The sequence below is a fragment of the Glycine soja genome, chromosome 7 (assembly GCF_004193775.1).
Source record: "Glycine soja cultivar W05 chromosome 7, ASM419377v2, whole genome shotgun sequence".
Taxonomy (NCBI): Eukaryota; Viridiplantae; Streptophyta; class Magnoliopsida; order Fabales; family Fabaceae; genus Glycine; species Glycine soja.
This window is the reverse complement of record NC_041008.1, coordinates 6,825,003-6,844,148: the sequence shown is the minus strand read 5'-3', so window position 1 is coordinate 6,844,148 and position 19,146 is coordinate 6,825,003. Positions and strand designations below refer to the sequence as shown.

At 29.9% G+C, this 19,146-nt stretch overlaps 2 protein-coding genes across 12 annotated transcripts; both read right to left on the bottom strand.

Annotated features, from left to right (window-relative positions):
- Positions 1-431: 431 nt before the first annotated feature.
- Positions 432-7,433, bottom strand: LOC114418465. Of its 11 annotated transcripts, none has more exons than XM_028383813.1 (15): positions 7,203-7,423; positions 6,897-6,960; positions 6,454-6,530; positions 6,147-6,348; positions 6,001-6,075; positions 5,727-5,831; positions 5,119-5,159; positions 4,234-4,347; positions 3,462-3,576; positions 3,165-3,355; positions 2,946-3,062; positions 2,796-2,876; positions 2,409-2,647; positions 1,909-1,948; positions 432-1,478 (listed from the first exon to the last, which is right to left on the bottom strand). In XM_028383813.1, exons 3-15 carry the CDS (start codon positions 6,499-6,501, stop codon positions 912-914), a joined length of 1,935 nt encoding a protein of 644 aa, XP_028239614.1. In that variant the 5' UTR covers positions 6,502-6,530; positions 6,897-6,960; positions 7,203-7,423; the 3' UTR covers positions 432-911. The 11 variants fall into 11 exon arrangements, with proteins under 11 accessions (XP_028239614.1, XP_028239615.1, XP_028239619.1 ...); XM_028383814.1 differs by having other exon boundaries at positions 6,902-6,960; XM_028383818.1 differs by having other exon boundaries at positions 7,299-7,422.
- A 4,278-nt stretch (positions 7,434-11,711) lies between these two features.
- On the bottom strand, positions 11,712-16,316 carry LOC114418464 (protein O-glucosyltransferase 1-like). Its single transcript, XM_028383811.1, has 6 exons — positions 15,911-16,316; positions 14,335-14,870; positions 13,407-13,599; positions 13,252-13,316; positions 12,929-13,139; positions 11,712-12,322 (listed from the first exon to the last, which is right to left on the bottom strand). Exons 1-6 carry the CDS (start codon positions 16,073-16,075, stop codon positions 11,960-11,962), a joined length of 1,533 nt encoding a protein of 510 aa, XP_028239612.1. The 5' UTR covers positions 16,076-16,316; the 3' UTR covers positions 11,712-11,959.
- Positions 16,317-19,146: the final 2,830 nt, after the last annotated feature.

Sequence of the window (19,146 nt, the reverse complement as noted above, 5' to 3'; positions counted from 1 at the left end):
TGAATTAATTAGAGTTAGGTACTAGAGTCATAAATTAACATGCGCGGTAAAATTATACAGATCATATAATTTTGGAGACTCCAAAGATAATTTTAAGAACTAAAATTATTCCATAATTCCAAAAATAATAAAATGGTAAACATTAATCATCCTAGAATAGATTTTGATTTGACTCGAGAAAAATATAGTAAATTAATATTATAATTTATTTTGTTTATTCAAATATTTAATTAATTTGTTCTCTCTAATATTAGGTCCTAACCAGGTCATCAAAGCAAGGGTGTTTCATTTCTTTTTTTCTTTTCATAACATTTCGAAGGTTCATTTGCTGAAAATTAAAGAAATAAAATCAACACATATCCCAAGTATAGTTTGTGTTAATCTTACTAATTTAAGTGTAGTGTATGAGTTAAAGAAATAAAATCAACACATATCCCAAGTATAGTTTGTGTTAATCTTACTAATTTAAGTATAGTGTATGAGTTAATCTCACTTGTGTTGGTGCTCTTCTTGGTACATCTTAATGTCTTTTCTCCATCTTTCTCTAACTTCTCAAATTTCTACTAAGCCAAAAAACTTAGTTCTCAAACTACAGAACAAAGTTTAAAAAATAAAATAGAAGCTAGTTATGTAGTAGATTACAAAGAAAAAGAAACAACATAATCTAAAGATCAAAATGCTTCCCACCATAATCTTTAAAAAGGATGATGTGGCTACAGCACAGCTTTTGCTAATTATTATCATAAGAATATGTAGGCTAAAGAGCACAAAATGGAATCCTCCCTCCCCATATGAGTCCTACTTCAATTAAAGCACTTCCAAGCTTCAATAAATTCTATCATTCTAAGTTTTGCAATGCTCTATTCATTCCATTCAGGAGAACATTGCCACCTTATTAGTAAATCACACAATCAAGGAGGCAACACAACTTGCTGACACAGAATGAGATCTGAAATGGTCTTTCCATGCCGATCAATTCGTCGAGAACAGTTGACACCACCATCCAGTATGTTCCTAACAACAATGTTTAATGACTGGATTCCCTTGACTTCATATATCTCCACCTTAACATTTTCATTGACCCGTTTATCTCTTGGAATTTTTGCATCTAAATCAGGAGAAAGGGACAAATCCAGAAGATTGGAGACCACTGATTTTACCCATTGAGATGTAATAATTAGTTTCAACCTCTCATAATCAGGAGGAAAATGTGGGATGAGGGAAAAATTAATGTCATTTCCTTTATCTCCAGCTCTGCTGTGTGCTACACTGTAAAGTGGAATCTTCTGGCCAGATGGAGCAGGTGAGCAACTACTACCAAGAGAAACAGATTCCAAGGATTTGTCTGTTTCAGCTTGTAGCTTCGGTGGCAATGTCAATATGTGCCTCAGATTGTGGTCAGGATCAACTACTTTATTTGACTGACTTCTTGTGCTCCTCTTTATCCCAGTTCGCCAGAAAACATCTTCCCGCTTTACCTGAAGAAAAAACTACCTATGATGAATAGTCCTGGCAGCAAGGTTAATGAATGTTGCAGTAAGACCAAGATCATAAGCACTGCAACCAAAACGAACTTCTTCAAGACAAGAAGTTTCATTGAATGTTCAAGTTCATTATCTGACTTCAGCAGTTCAGAAGGATGATTTCACTACAATGAAACGCTGCATGTCTCATTACCAGTTTGACAGATGATTTCCTAGTTCTCATTCTCCAAGGCATAATGTTGATTGAACAACAATTAATCCTTATCCCATTAAAAAAGATTTTGCTCTAAATCATTTTACTGAAAATTTGGTGTTTGATAGATCTCAATGGAGTCTATTGGTCCATGTGTGTAAGTATAGTCCTAATTCATGCATATAAACAAGTGTGAGGAAATCCATGAGAGGAATGGAAAGAAGAGAGTACCAAGTGTTTCTCTAGAAGAGTCTCTTTCTTATATCCAGTACTGCATTCAAAATAAAAGATATGTCAATGTCACTAATGGTCAGAAAGAATTATAACAGCATTCAAACCAAAATAAAGAACTAATTTGCAGATAACTAATACAACTAACTAGCTATTCAAAGTTCAACAACTCAGTTTCAAATTTTTGCTCCAACTTCATTCACAATTGGAGTTTCCCAAGTCATTAATAGCAAGTTTGTGTTATAACAGTTGAACTGAAAACTTCAAGAACATAGAAATTCTAATGTGCAGTGCAGAATCTGATAATCCAAAGCAACATGATGATATAGCAGCAAGTTCAGGGAAACCTTGGAAATAAAATTATGGTTTAATCAGAAATCACCAAATTAGAAGAACATTGATTGTCAATTTGACACAGGTTTATAATTCTCAGCTATAAAAATTGGACATTAAGAATTTTGGTCAAACACGTGCAGAACCAGATTTAATGAAACATTGACCTGATACCACCACCACCAGCTGGTCCATTTGTATACAATGCTATAAATTCTCTGGTAAATTGGATGGCTTGTTCTTTCTGTTCAAAAAGCCCATCCATGCGTAGCCTATTATCTTCACTAGTTGTCTGTGATGACTCATTTCCATTCCCGCTGGTAGCTTTAAGGCTATCAAACCCAATTATATAAGAAAGTATACGGTGATTAAGACCAGGAAATATTTCTTCCATCCATGATCTAACCTAATTAAGCATATGAAAAGATGAATATATTAATCAATAGTAAGCTAGATGTACCTCTAATAGTGAAGGAGAAACAACATAAATTATATATAAAAAAATGAAACTAGCACACTGATCTAGAAGATGGTTATAAGGTTGTAAAGGTTACCAGATATTCTGCTGCTTTAGCACGTTTAACACATTCATAACCTCCATAAGATATCTCTCCCCATCCTTTCCATCCACAATCCTATAAGAAGTATTTGGAACATCAAAGGGAGATTCTGTGGAACCAACGGATAATGATTCAGAAATGTACCTGTGGAACCAACTGCAAAAGCTTATCAGGAACTGAAATAGTAGATGGTTTTGCTCCATGACAGCAAACTCTAGAGCTTGATAATGGAAGGAAAGAAACATCCTGAAAATCAATCACCTGTTGAAGAACACAGTAATTTTTTTCTTTCTCTTTTTGTTGTTTATTTTACCATCTAGTCATAAATGCCCAGTGTGCTTCATAACAAACATTTTAACTTACCACATCAGGGGTTACGTAAGCCCCAGGGTCTCCAACCTCATATAGTAATTGTTCAGCACATGTATTAAAATTTAAAACTCCCCCACTTCCTTCAGACTTTGATACACATACTTGGCCATCAAAACAGATTTCAGCATAAGGCAGTGATAAATCCAGTAGTTGCTGGAAGGACATATCTCGGTACTTGTCTCCTAAAACAAACAAGATATAGCTTAAACAGTATTTTCTCATTCACAAAACCCATCCATTTATATTTTATCCCATATGCAAGGGTAGAGTTAACCTATATTAGCATACCTGGATGCATGAAATATCCCCCTGTGAGTTGGCAACCACATTCTAGAAGATGGCCAGCCAAAGATCCTTGAGCTAGATGTTCTAATTCATCCCAGTTCCATCCTAGCTCATAAACCTACCCATATACCAGCTTGATCAGAATTATGTCCAACAGATAACTAAGCTATTAAGAACTGAACAACAGAACACTCGCAATCCTATCTTTGCTTGTTAGGATAGTACAATCTAAAATATTAGTTACATTATAGAAAAAAAATGTAATATGCTCTTCAAAAAAGTCTAGAACTTTTCTGAAATAAAATCTTAATTAATGTGACAAATTTTAGTACGAGAAAAATACAATTATCTCTCTCTACTAAACAGAATAAAATGAAACAAAACAGAACACAATGTTCAAGTCCATTTCATCTACACACCAAAAGCTACCGAATATATCTATATTGTTCCTTCTGTCATTTTTTTATTGAAAAAAAGATAAGGAGATGGCTCAATGTGCTGTGGTTCATCATCTGGATCCCACTCTATAAGAACAAGCATAGTGCTTTTAAGAAGAGTTATCCTAAGTAGACATTAGTTAATGGAGTCTATATTGACCTGCTAAAAATAAATAATCAAGTAACAAATTAAACTTCATAAAACTCCCTATACCTTGCAAAGAAACAATACTGTCCATATGAAGACTGAATCAATTCAATCACTAAAAAGCAAGCATTGATGGAGAAAGGAGGAAAAGATGGGGAATATAAAGGAAAGAAAAGAACACATTTCATACCATAGGTGCTAAGAATAAAGCAGCATCAGCAATTCTCGATGTAATTATTACATTTGGTTGGTACTTTTCAAGGCAATGAACAATAGGAGCAGCTCCCAAGTAGGTGCTGATACCCTTTGCAAATTACAGCCAAATTTCACATCCAGATTAACAGAAGTCTAATAAAGTGGAGAAATCATGCATGAATAACTAAATTTGATCAGATTATGCACATGACAATATTACAGACAGGCAGAGTGGAATAGATTGGTCCATTCACTCAGTTCAATAAGCAAATCAGAATGCATCCTTACAAGTAAATAACTGAAGAAAAACTTCAAAAGCAATCATTAATATCAACAACCAACTCTCATAAAAGCTTAAGTTGTTAAGTGAAGACTATGTGAAAGATTTTATACTTACCACTCCCCTTTACGCAAGAGCCTTTTGGATTTAAAGCATGAATAATGCATGGCTTACCCTACCTTACTGTAAAATTCAACTTTTTTGCTAAGAAAAAGGAGGTGGCAAGAATCAAACTATCCACTTGATTATGAAGACTGATACAATGTCTATGAATAATGACCAACTATCCCCAAAGCTTAAGCTGTTAGGTGAATGCTCAAGAATGGTTTAGTATCTAACAGTTAATAAAATTCTTCATATGACAACCAATAAATAGTTAACCAAAACAGGCTTAACAACTAAACTTGTCATATGACATCACCAAATAAAACAAGTATGATGAAAAGTACATCTGACATTTGATGCAGGCCGGTGGGTGAATGCTGCCCAAAAATTGGTTGGAAATACATCACAAAAATGAAAGGAAAAAAATAGTTAATCAGAGAATGACATTATATGTGAACACAGACAGCCTCATGGGTCGTGAGAACAGATTCTTACACCCTCCATGATATATGATTTTGCTGGTGAAAATCCTGAACCTGAAAGATGTTGTATGAATATATAAGTTGTAGAACTTAGCACAAAGAATAATAAGAAAATCCCCCAAATTCTTTGATATATAAATATATTAAAAGATGAAAGAATAGTACAATAAGATGCATCAATAATTTCAGGGAAGCACCTTGCAAAAGAGCTAAAGACTAGAAAAAAAATTGAAAAGTATTTAAGCTTAAATGAAGAGTAAATAAATGTAGAGCTCATGAGGTTAATAACTATCATTGTTTTAACCAGAAAAATCTCCTTATTAGGACACTCCTATTGTTTGTTTATACATCAGAGAGAAGTAACACTCTACATATTATCCCATTACAGAACCAATCATTCTACTCCAGCAAGGACCATTACCAAAGGAGGGATCACCCAACATATACGAAACAAAATGAAAACTAGAAATTGTAACAGTAGGTAAAAAAACAAATGCCTGAGACAAATAAACTGAATTGGAAATTAGTTGGTATTTCAAAACCCCCTTCACAATTCAATCATTCATTTAAAATTTGATAATAACATAGGTCAGAGGAAAGTTTACAGGAAAATCTAAATACCTATTATATTAGTGACAGACACCTCGTGAGCCACAGCAACAGAAACATTGAGACCCAGGCTGTTAGCTATTTCTAAGACCTTCTGTTGAGCACCCAGAGGATCCACTTTCAGAAACAAAGAGTGAATGAAGTTAGAAAAACAAGAGAGAAACCATACATATCAATTCAAACAAAATGCATTACAAAAAACTTAGTTGAACATATAAATTATAATATCTTCTGATTATCAATTATTATTATATGATGCATTAAATGCAGCATTAGAAATTCTTACTTGCACCCATATTGGTAATTATGCAAGTTCCTCTTTCCAAAGCCAGAGGCAGCAGCATATGCATCCAGTTAGAAACTGCAGAAAATTTTTACAAAAATTAAACTTAAGAATAAGATTAGAACAATGCAAGAGCAGGAAACACCTACTCTGAGAATCATAACCATCACCACCAGACATCATGATTTGATAACGATCAGCAAGAGTTCGCTCGGCCAAGCATTCAAGAACCAGATAATTTAGTTCTTGAACTCTTTGAAGCAACTTAAGAGCAGCCAAGGGCTTGTCACCACCAAACCCAGCTCCACAACCAATGTAAACCTTATCCCTTCGCCTTTCCGGATTACTTCTCTGTAATGCATTATCAACAATAGAGTCAATTCCTTCACTAGCATTGATGCTGCATTAAAGACAGTAACTAGAAAGATAACCCAAGGTAAGGAACAATAAAGCAACCAGCTTGATCAAACAGTTATGGATCTCTTCTTCATCCTGGGGTTCCATCACCTCAACTTCTTCTTACACCCCTGGTTCTGCTAGCAAAAGAATAACCACATAAAAAAAAAAAAAAAGAATCCAAGAGCCCTTACAATATCTCTAGAGAAAGAATCTGAATTTAATGCAAAACAAAGGTACAACAAATCATTCATCAAAGGGACATTTTCATTCTGAGACTAGAGTACCGGATAACATTTTGCATCGATGTATTCCATTCAATCTTGAGTGTGAAAATTTAGCACTGTTAAACAAAAAAAGATGCGCTCTATTTATCAAACACCTTAAATTCAAACCAGTTTCACCATCCTCTGTTTGCTTTTTTCTTTTTTGAAAATCATTGAACAACAATATCAAATTCAAATAAAATCTATAATCAACAGTAGGCTACCATCTTGGCATACCATACATCAAATTGAGATTTCTTTTTTCCAACCTTCACAAGAGTACTTCTGCACTCATATCCCACTACAAAGATAACATGAAGAATCAAAATCAAACACGAACCACTGGTCGAAATGAAAACTTGCACAGTTGGACTAAACTAACATACACTGAGATGACATAAAGCATTTAGCAACTTAGCATATTATTTCCATTTTTAATGAGACAAACTGAGATAAAATGATGAATATCACAACATGCACAAGAGTCTTTCACATTGGTTAATTAATGTAGCTCAATAAGTTCACAATCACATGCCCACTTACAAATGAATGAAAAATTGATAATATGATTATGCAAAATCCACTCAAAGCAATGCAGAAATATAAAGAAAATTATTTGTGTATGAAAATGGGAGGAACTGAACGAGATTGAAATCCACGAGTGAGGATTGATGATCGAATGAGATTGTGTTGTGGAGTTAGTTCCTGTATCTGGATAGGACCCACGCAGCCTCTATTAGTTTTAGTTCCTTAACCTTTCAAGATATTTTGTTGGTACAATGGTTCCGTGCTTGAATTGACAAATAAGTAATGACAAAAATTAATAAATGAATTAAAAGTTTGGATAAGGATCATTGAATTTGGGAGAAAATATTTTTTAATAACACACATTCACACGTGTGTGTGAAACACGTATAAATTGATAAAAATATATAACCCTCAATCAAGTTTTCATTATTTTTAGATTATTATTTAATATATTTTTTTTTAATAAAGTACTTGAAAAAAATTTCCCTTTCATTCTACCATCTGTCGTTAGTTGAGTGATGAAGTGATAGACGAAATATCACATTATTGCGTCTTACCATGGATCTCTTGTTGTCACATCATCATCTTCAATGGTGTGACAAAGACGTGCAAGTGATTGGGCGTGTTGAGGTGGCACTCTGTCTGTCACATCATCACTCAATGGAAGGGGACTATTATCAGGTAATAAGTTGTAATATATAAAAAAATTTCAGGTAGACATTTAACAAAAAATGAATTTTTAGCCAGGAATATGAAAACAACATATTTTTCAGGTATAAAAAATTCATTTAAATCATATATAATTAGTGTTCTACGGTCTGTGTAATTAATGTACACATGTAACATGTATTTCCTCACTCTTCCTTTATCATTCTCCAGACCCAAAATATATATCTCAGCATATGTTTCAACTTAGTACCTATCGTTAGTTTTCATTCGTTAAGTGATGACGTAACAAATGAAGTGTCACGTCATCACTCATCACTCACACACGTCATTTTCAAGACGTGATGACGTGACATTTCATTTGTTACGTCATAACTTAACGGAAAACAATTAACCGCATATAATAAAATAAAACTTAAATATTTTTCAAATACTTAATTAAAAAAGTAATTGTTAAATAATAATCTGAAAGCGATCTATATTCCAGATATTAAGAACTTAATTAAGTCAAATATATAATATGTTATGTGTTTAATTATTATTTCAAATAGATTATGAGGAGTTATTTAAACAATATATATTTAAAATGTTATTATTTTTAGTTATATAAATCATAAATTATATTTTAAATACATAAAATTAAAATGCAGATTAATATAGTTTTTAAAATTACTAAAGTTTTATTTTATGTTAACAATTTAATATAAACATCTTTGTATTCATTGCATTTAATTTAGTAATTGTTAAATTAGAATTGTGAGGTGAAGTCCCACTGAGAGTAAAAGTAAAAAAGTTGAACACCATATAAGTGAGGAGAAAACTCAAACTTGAGTCTTGAGGTTTTTGAGTTAAAGTGTAGTGTCAAATTATTTATGTAGTTATCCATGACTCATCTTTATAAATGAAAACATTCAAAAAAAAATTGATGTTTTTATTGTTTAATGGAAGATAAGATACAAAGAAGAAGGAAAAAAAAGAAGAATTTTGACTTTATAACAATTTTAAAATTTTCATTTCTTTTAAGTACCACTTAATTTAGGTGTTTATTTTCTGTTTTTTATTTTTATTTTTTGAAAATAATTTTTATTTTTTATTTTTTAAGATTTATAAAACATGTATCAAAAGAAAATACTCTAAGGTGTCATTGCATTTTCACCTCTTAAACCAACATAAGTTAAACATGATTTGTTATTTTTAATTTTAAACCTATTTTTAAAATATTTTCAAAATATTATTAAACAAACCTATTTTAAGCATACTTTCATGTATGCTTAAAATGAGGGACCAAACCAATAAAGGTCAAAAGTTGAGTGATAATAATGTAAAATAAAATAAAAACATAATTAAAGAAGTTAAATGAAAAAGTAAACTGGTAAACTTTTTTTTGTCTACACTGTTTTAATTAAAACAAAGTTCTCATTTACGTTTATGCATTTCATTTGTTTTACTCAGAAAATTAAACACTTTTATTTATTTATGTCCTTTACTTCAATTTCTATTTTGTTATGTACAACATAAAAATAATTAAGAATTTCTTACTTCAATTCTTGAAATCAAACTTTTTCATATATAAAAATTATTTTTTTAAAAAATATATACGCCTAATTATATATTTAACAAGAACATAACATACACTTAAACCTATTATATAAGCAATCATTCTAAATTAACAAGTGATGTGATATATTTAAATGTCATTGCTAAACAATAACACATTTAAATTGTCTCATTCACTTAGAAATTAATTTTTTTTTCAGATACTTAGATTAAAAAATAAATATTAAATAATAATCTGGTTTATATTTCAAATATAAAAAACTTAATTAAGTTAAATATATAATACCTTACGTGTTTAATTATTATTTCAAATAGATTATGAGGAGTTATTTTAACTTAATATATATTTAAAATGTTCTTATTTTTAGTTATATAAGTCATAGAATATATTTTAAATACAAAATTAAAATGCAGATTAATATAGTTTTAAAACTACTTAAAGTTTTATATTATGTTAACAATTTAATATAAACAACTTTGTATTCATTGCATTTAATTTAGTAATTAAGTTTAAATTTATATGCTACAAATAATTAAATAAAAATATAAGTCATAATTTATAGGATTTAACTCACGTTGTTTTACATAGAATAAAAAATTAATTTAAAATATTAAATATAAATATTTTTTTTATCTGTCCTTACACCATTCGTACAATAATACTCTTATTATGAATTGCATACACACTAGCAGAATGTTAAGTTATTATAAATTCTCTCATATGTTCAACGGAAAGAAATGAATTTCATACACTCAACATATTAACTATTCATTTTTAATTTAGGAGGCCTAAATACTTCAAAAAATAAAATACATCAGTGTCGTGTGGCATCCATATTCAATGTTTTTTTTATACAGAAATCCATATTCAATGTTGATAAGCATACCTTACACCTAGCTAAATATTTAACTTATATCCTCTGATTGATATATTTTTTTAACTTTATTAAGTGATAGTTTGGAATACGACTCAAATATATATTTTGAATAGGAGAAAAATTACATATGACTTTATCTTTTCCTTTATATCCTTACAGCTATAATATTTTTTAAAGTTTATAACACCTCTAACAACATTGCTCCGAACAAGAATATCCGAAAATAAAAAGACGTCTATGAAAAACGTTATCTACTATTTTATTAAGATTTTATTATTATTTTATTAAATTTTTTGTTAATGAGACATTTTAAGATGATTCTTTGAAAAAATACCTTAAAAAAATATATATTATAAGACGGTTCTTGACTAAAAATTACCTTAGATATATTTCTATTCTTATCAAAAAATCATTTTAAAAAGACACATTTTTATTAAATAATTTTTTTATCGAATTGTCATTGAAAGTCTTAGACTTTTGATAATGTTGACTTTAAAGATAATTTTGAATCGTATTTTATATGTCATTTAAAATTGTGTTATGTATATTTTGTGTAGCTTTGAAACCAAATAACATGTTAAAAAAAGGAGAGAAAAAAAAGATAAAGTTTCATGATTGACCTTAATTAAGTTTATCACTTAATTAAAATGGAGCCAAGACTACACGTCAATTAGTCAAATGATCATCCAAAAGAAATTTTGACTGTGACTATTATATTATTTTAAATAAATTATTCTATTTATGGCACCAAGATAAATCTTATATTAAATACTTTTGTTAAAAAAATCACAATACATAAGACATGTTGACCAAAGAAATATATTCTAATATAAACAAAGAGAATATATATATATATATATATATATATATATATATATATATATATATATAATCGGTCAATCTAACTCAAGATTAGTTGACTAATTCAATTGACTTTAATTTAAAATTGACCTTTAAAAAATTGATGTTTTTATTGTTTAATGGAAGAGAAGGTACAAAGAAGAAGGGAAAAAAAAGAATTTTGACTTTATAAGAAAATTTTAAAATTTTCATTTCTTTTAAGTACCACTTAATTTAGGTGTTTATTTTCTTTTTTATTTTTTGAAAATAATTTTTATTTTCAATTTTTTAAGATTTAAAAAACATGTATCCAAAAAAAATACTCTAAGGTATCAAGTTCTCATTTCTTAAAAAAACTCAAATTAAATATTGATTTGTTATTTTCAATTTGAAACTTATTTTCAAAATATTATTAAAAAAACTTATTTTCACTCTTATTTTCTGTTTTCTTTACAAATAAAAACATTCAAACTAAACGTCACCTTACCTTTACTTCATTTCAAGTTCCAAGCTTTTCTCTTTTCACTTTTTCCTCACCATACCAAACACATACAATGTCATCAAAGACATATGATCAAGAGTATTAGATGAAACTAGTAATTCGATCTGGGGACAATTATAATTAATAAAATTAAACAAGCTTTAGATCCAGGAAGGAATCAAGAGAAGAAGAATGTGAACTGATGATAAAGATGAATGTAAGTGTAAGAGACAACACCACATGTGTGTGTATTGGGGGGGATAGGGGTATGTATGAATAAAAGGGCCATTTAATTTGTCACAACACGAAATAAAAGAAGACATGACAAAATCTTCATCAGGACAATACTATTATTGTCCCCCTTTTTCTTTCTCCCAGTATTGGTCTTCCCAAGTTTCTACCTGCCTTATTGAACTAGCTTTCTTCTCTAGAAAGTCTTGTAGGTTTATAGGCTCATATGGAGGAGGAAGAGTGCATGGATTTGAATCACTAGGAGACTTCACCATTGAGTCCTCCATGAACCTCCTTTGTATACCATCTACACCACATGCCATTGTTTCGGGGCAATACTCCACAGCATTTTGAGGTATAGTTGGTTTGAACCTTTGAAGTTTTGCATACTCATTAAGTAGATGAAACATGTAATCATATACGTAGTCCATGTCCATGTCCTCATGAATGAATTTGCTACCAGCTTCCCCTATTGCTTGTGCCTGCCAATTTGAGGTAATAATGTAAGACACATTATTTTTTATATGATACTTATTATTGTGACATAAAGTCCACAATAAAAGCAGAAAGTTTTTATCAAGAAAACAATATTCATTAAACTTTTAGTTACATTTTCAATAGAAATTATCCGCTCTTTATTTGTTTAAAATAAAGTTAAAAGGTTCATATTAACAAAACACTTTTTATATTAAAAAAACTAATCTAATGTTCAGTTTTTTAATAATTGGAATTATTTTATACAATTCATTAAATACTCTCAAGTTAATGCATTTTGTACACTTGTGAACTAGGCTAAAAAAATACTAAAAAGAATACAAGTGTGTAAGGTGAAATTATTGTATATGATTTTCATTAATAATCACATGTCACATAATTGAGTTTTTTAATTTAGGAGAAAAAATTAATAAAACTCAATTATGTGTTATTTAAAGATTGGTCATAGATATGTTAATTTTCCGGGAGAGAAATGGAGAGTATGTTCTCAATCAATTTCTCCAAGTAACATGTAGTTGAGTTTTCCAATATATAAGATTTAACGAAATTCAACTACATGTCGTGTTTTAATAAGAGAGAGAGAGAGGTTTAACCTTATCAGTGTTGTTGTTGCCCCATTCCACTGCAAACTTAAGAGATTTGCACTTGCTGTTGTCTCTAATTGGCCAATAGTGCTCTAGTGGCACCATGCCTCGGACAAAAAAATCATGGAACCGAGACCTAACATATAGAGTCGTAGAATCGCATGCCAAAATGTACTTTTCACTTACGGACCAAGCCCATCCTTCTACGTATATTTTATACCTGTGCCAAGCTCAATACCCACATATCATTTTGTGTGGACTAATCTATACTTCATTTATAAATAGACTAATGTATATTTCAATATGCCTAAATAGGTCTTTAAATTACATACCTATGGGTGCATTGGTCTCCTAAGTTGGATTTCTTGTACCCTTGACTGGATTCTTGATCCCAATCCTGTGTCCAAAACATATATACAATACATATATAAATTGTGTCTTTGACTTGAATTAGTGGACAAAGAATTGGTAAAATATAATATAAAACCTGTATGTATAGGTGAGTGTTCCAGTCATCTTTTTCTGTGACATTGCACTTCATAAGGTCTTTCCTAGTTGGACTAACAAGAGGGTTACCCTTCCAATAGGCGTATGGTACTCTGTCCTTCCACTTGGTCTTTTCGTTCCCTTCTTTGATTTCTTTTAGGACATGTTTCCATGGCTTTATATTTATCTCAGCCCTATTATAAATAAAGAAAATCCAGATTACAAGATGGGAAAAGATATTGAGCTAGCCATCAGGGTTAGGTGTACTATCAATTTGAACATCTAAGATGATGTACTTGAGTATGCTAAAAATGAGGAACCAAACAAACAAAGGTCAAAAGTTGAGTGATAATAATGTAAAATTAAAAAAAAAAAAAACATTTTTACACTGAATATGTGTATGTGTGTGTTCATTGATCTCATCCAAAAAGATAAAAGTGTATTGTCTGTAATTATTATCTTTATACACAATTAAAGAAGTTAAATGAAGAAGTGAACTGGTAAACTTTTTTTTTTGTTTACACTGTTTTAATTAAAACAAATTTCTCATTCACGTTTATGCATTACATTTGTTTTGCTCAGAAAATTAAACATTTTTATTTATTCATGTCCTTTACTTCAATTTCTATTTTGTTATGTACAAGATAAAAAATAATTAAGAACTTCTCACTTCAAGTCTTGAAATCAAACTTTCCCATATATAAAAATTATTTTTTAGAAAAACATATACGCCTAATTATATATTTAACAAGAACATAACATACACTTAAACATATTATATAAGCAACCATTCTAAATTAATAAGTGATGTGATGTCATGTGATTACTAAACAATAACACATTTAAATTGTCTCATTCACTAAGACTAATAACATATTTAAACAAGATTAATTTTTAAATAGAAGAAGGGAAGTTGATTTAGCACATACCATCCCCAAAAGGACCAATCAGGGAACACAATATCCAAGCTCCACTGATCCGAGCAATACCTAAACAAGGGTGGGGTGGGAGCATTTGGGCCTTTAAATCTCTCCTTTGACACAACGGGCCTATCATCACAATCGAACAATAGTTCCAAATCAGGCACTTTACCAGGGTACATTCTCAATAGTTGCAATATGCCCCACAAAGTAAACACATCTCTCGTCTGAATAGCCTTCTTATACTTCTCCACGTACAATTTCCCATCCACAATCACTAGCCTAAAGTGTGCTGTTCTTCTTGCACCCTCCAACATTTCCCTTGTGATCCCTCTGTCCCTCTCTCTCCATGGCCATAGGTCTTCGTGGATCCATCTAAAATATGAGGGGCAGGTGCGGGTGGGGTTGGTGGGGGTGTGTATAGTAGGGTAGTCTCTTGAGCATGTTTGTGTCACGTTTTGGGTGCAACTAAGTGGGAATTCTTGTTCTTGGGGTTTTGTTGTGGGGATGATTGAGATTGGAATGGAAAGAGCTGCAAATGTGGACTTCAAAAAACAAAAATTACAATGTCAGGCTACTAGTAACTATTTTAAATTGCATCAAAATAAAATGTAACCATTTTAAATAATTAGATCAAACAATGGAGAGTATGTTAAAAAAGAGAGTATTTTTTTAACCATTATAATTATAATATTTTTTGAAATCAGAAACTTTTTAATTCTTTGAATTAGCTATCATACTAATTATGAATTTATAATAACATTAACATTTCAGTAAAAGAAAACGAACACATTAACAAACACGAACGAGATTTCGTTTTTCAAAATTGCAGTCATAGACATATATATATATATATATATATATATATATATATATAAATATATATATATATATATATATATATATATATATAAATGGACTCTATTGATTTGTATTATTTATATATTTTTTATTTGGTGTTTTGACACGACTATTAATGCTGCAATTGTTTCAACAAGCGCGAAACCCAAAGAATGAAAACATGGGCACAGAATTTTTTCCTGTCCCGGTGTCTCCTACTTCATTTTTCTACCACGATCGCACTTATATACACAAAGAATACTGATTGCATGTATTCTTTCAATTAAAGAAGAAAAAAAAACATTCGCTTAACCATCATGGTTTATAAACTTAGTGTCAAAATCATATTAAGAGCTAATTCAATCCTAAAAATTATTCTAAAAGTAGATATTATTCCTTGTTTATATGTACTATTTTAGGTATTATGGTTAGTCGATTATGAAATCTCCCATATAAAAGTTGACAGAATTAGACATTTTCTTGCAGGTGTTGGTCTCATAAGTCAAATAATAATGGCTAAGATAGACTCATCTTAAAATTTAAATTTACATATAATTTAACCTCAAAAACTAACCGAAAAAAAAATTGTGTTCTCCTTTTGCTATCTCTTATTGGTCCGTACGATAATTGTGCTAAGAAACAAGAACGAAATTTCACTTTTTAATTTGAAGAAAAAACATTAATATGCATGGTAGTGATAATACATAGAAACAGAAAACTAGGTATTGTAATTTGCATGACTCACCGTATTCCAGATAGTCAAAACAAGGAAAGTGGCTACAAAGCAAACGAGCAAAATCACGGTGGTGCTAAGTGCCGTGCTTTTGCCCTTCTTTGACAGCAAACATGACTTCTCATGATTAGAACGCCCCCAAAAGAGCTTCAGATACGTCTCGTTGTCCTTTTCCATGCTTCACTTTATTTTTTGATCACTGTCTTCTTTTCTTCTCGTAGGTTTTGGAGTTCTATATATACCCAATTGTGTTTTTTCAACCTCAAAACAACAATAATAGTAGATGGTGTTGGATCATGGATTTTGGATGGTGTATTTTCTCATCAAAAGCTCTATTTTTTTGTGTTTGAGTTATGCGTGAGAGAGATATACGGTGCAGTGAGGAATGAGGAAGAGAGGAACCATGGATGTATAGTGAACGTGCTTCCTCAAATAGTCAAAGCTGCAATTTATAATCTTTAAATAAATCTCATAATTGAGTTTTTACTTTTTATCATCAAGAGTTTTTATTTATCCTGTATACAGTTGTTAGTTTTTTCAAGATAATTATCAAATGGGAATTTGATTTCCATCTATACATAAGGAAACTCATTATCTTCTGTCAATGAATTATCTATAAAAATATAATGGAAATTATATCGTCTTAGATAGACACAAAATTTCAATATGATAATATGAATTAGAGTAAATCACTTTTATCTGCGGAGATATACGAATATTGCATACACACATATTTTAAAATAGAAATTTTAAATATATATTAATTATATATATATATATATATGATAATTTATCTCATAATTTTTATTCTTAATTTTTTATTTTTATAAATTATTTTAAATTTTACTATACATTTAAAAAAATCTTTATTGAGCAAGTGAATGGTAACTTGATAAATTAAAAATATTTAGCATATATTTTATAAAAAACATATTTTAAAATCTTTTAAAGAACATTCTTTAACGAAGTTAAATGACTAAACTATATTTTTAACACAAATATTTTAGCCAAAGGAATGTGGGTGATAAATATTTATTTTATATAATTAAAATTTATAATATTTAAATATTTTTAAATATAAAATTTATATTATACTTAGAATTTAGAATAAATAAATATTGTGAACATATAAATTATATTTCATATTTATGTTAAGTAATTTACATTGAGATACAGGGTACTTTTTTAAGAAGAAAAAGAAAATACAAAATTATTTTTAACTATAGATAACTTATTTTAAAATTAAATATCGAAAATCAGTTTTGGAATAAAGATAAAAAAAAAATAAGCGGTTAAGAAAAAAAATCTCTAAAGTCCATCTTATTGAAGAAAAACAAAAGGTGATAAACTGTTTTCGTTGAAAAATCTCTCTTAGAGATAGAGAGCCTATATATTGCCGTGGAAAGATCAAATATGGGAGAGTGATTCTATTTTAAACCATTATTATGTTAAAATCCAGATTATTTATTTTTTGGTGAAAATGTTAAATCCGGAATATTGAAACAACACTTCCAGTTACGTGCTGCATCAAGAGGTAAGAATGGGGAAAAGGGAAAAAAATACACTCTTAAAAAATAAGTAAAAGATTTAAAAGAATCCTCTAAAAGATTTATTTATTTATTTATTATATATAATGTATGGGTTTACTAATAAAAAGAAATAACATTTTTTAATTAATGGAACAAAAAGAAATAACATGGGGTACTGATCTTATGCTAACTTGTTTGTAAAGCCTATTCCACGTTTATACCCGGGATTTGCTCCTCAATCCGAATCGGATAATTTTCCATTCCAACGTTTCAAAGGGGCAATTAGAAAGACTACTCCAAGTCTTAATTGAAAGCTCAAACATATGGAATTCTCCAATGAATCTCACTACCACCATGTTCTTGTCTTTTATGAAAATAATAATAATAATAATAATTTATCTAACGAATTAGAACCTATGAGAAGAAAACAAGAATAGTGCAATATAATTGTGGACATTGCTTTGTTTCGTTCCCACTTTCTCCGTCAAACACACACTAGTAGTACATTGCATTTCGTAGGAAGAGTGGGTTTCAAGAAAGTGATGAGAGTGAGACAAAGGATGAAAAGTCAGCGACGACTGTTAATTTCATTAGTAATATAATTATATTGTGAACTGATGAATACCAAACTAGTTAGCTATTTCCAGTAGTTAATTACTTCAAAAATGGGCCAAATTTATTAGGAAAAGTAGTATACTATATTAGAGCATTATTAGGTTAAGATCCACGAACTCTGCCTATAGCCTCCTCTATAGTTCAGCAAACCACGTGCTCACTTATTCTTGAGCGTTGCACTATTGCAGATCAACATTCAAGTTTCAATGTTAATTTTTAACAAGGATTTTCAAAATGAAACGTAAAGACTAGGAAGCTAGGGTTGGTAGATAAATGTTCTGGATCCCCAAACTATGTTAAATTAACCATGTTACCGGATCATCAGCCAAAAAAAAAAAAAAAACTATATGTTACCGGATCAGTTCACACTAGGTGTCATTTAACTCTTATACACTATTTAATAGCTCAGCACAGTCACATTCAATTTGAGTTTGATGCTATTATTCTTCATGCAAAGGAGTTTTCAAAGTAAACAAGCAAATCGAGTTACAAATTGTCTTGCAAAGAGAGTCTAGATTTTATACTAGTTCACACTTCCATAATTTGATTCTAACTTGTATTCAAGCTTTGATTGTTAATGAAATGATATGAAAGGTTTTAATCATTGAATTGAAATTTGTACAATACAAAATTAACCATTTAATCATTGAATAAAAAGGTTTTGTAATCAAGATCAAGTTTATAAGCTTTCTTGCAAATTAAAAACCAATTGATACTTTGTCACACTAATTTACTTTGACGAATAAATGTTATTTAAAATATTTGTCAATATCCTTTATTCCTCTGCATCTATAAATTAAAATAGCTATCTAGCTTGTAAGAGCTTCACTAACTGCAGCAGTAACAAATGGTTTATCTAGAAGAAAAAAAAAACACTTAAAATTTCTCTTCTTTCTCTCTTATTAAATAGTGTATAAGTGTTAAACTATCAAACAAGACTAGCATGCGAGAAGAATTTTTAGCCTAATGGGGGATTAATATCAATTAAAGACTCGAGACTTTGTAGATGTTGCTAGAATGGGTGGTCCCAGACTAGGAGAAGTGGAGGACCAATGTACAATTAATGAGACTAAAAAGCATTACAAATATATATATATATATATG

What these genes read in the sequence shown, in the direction of transcription:
- LOC114418465 (XM_028383816.1), bottom strand. Translation starts at nt 6,501, where the DNA reads ATGGAACCCCAGGATGAAGAAGAGATCCATAACTGTTTGATCAAGCTG. An exon ending in GGGATATTTCATGCATCCAG is followed by an intron (nt 3,356 to 3,461) that starts GTATGCTAATAT and finishes TGTTTGTTTTAG; the next exon opens with GAGACAAGTACCGAGATATG. An exon ending in CTAAAGCAGCAGAATATCTG is followed by an intron (nt 2,648 to 2,795) that starts GTAACCTTTACA and finishes ATGCTTAATTAG; the next exon opens with GTTAGATCATGGATGGAAGA.
- LOC114418464 (XM_028383811.1), bottom strand. Translation starts at nt 16,075, where the DNA reads ATGGAAAAGGACAACGAGACGTATCTGAAGCTCTTTTGGGGGCGTTCT. An exon ending in ACACTCACCTATACATACAG is followed by an intron (nt 13,317 to 13,406) that starts GTTTTATATTAT and finishes TTTTGGACACAG; the next exon opens with GATTGGGATCAAGAATCCAG. An exon ending in GGAGACCAATGCACCCATAG is followed by an intron (nt 13,140 to 13,251) that starts GTATGTAATTTA and finishes AGCTTGGCACAG; the next exon opens with GTATAAAATATACGTAGAAG.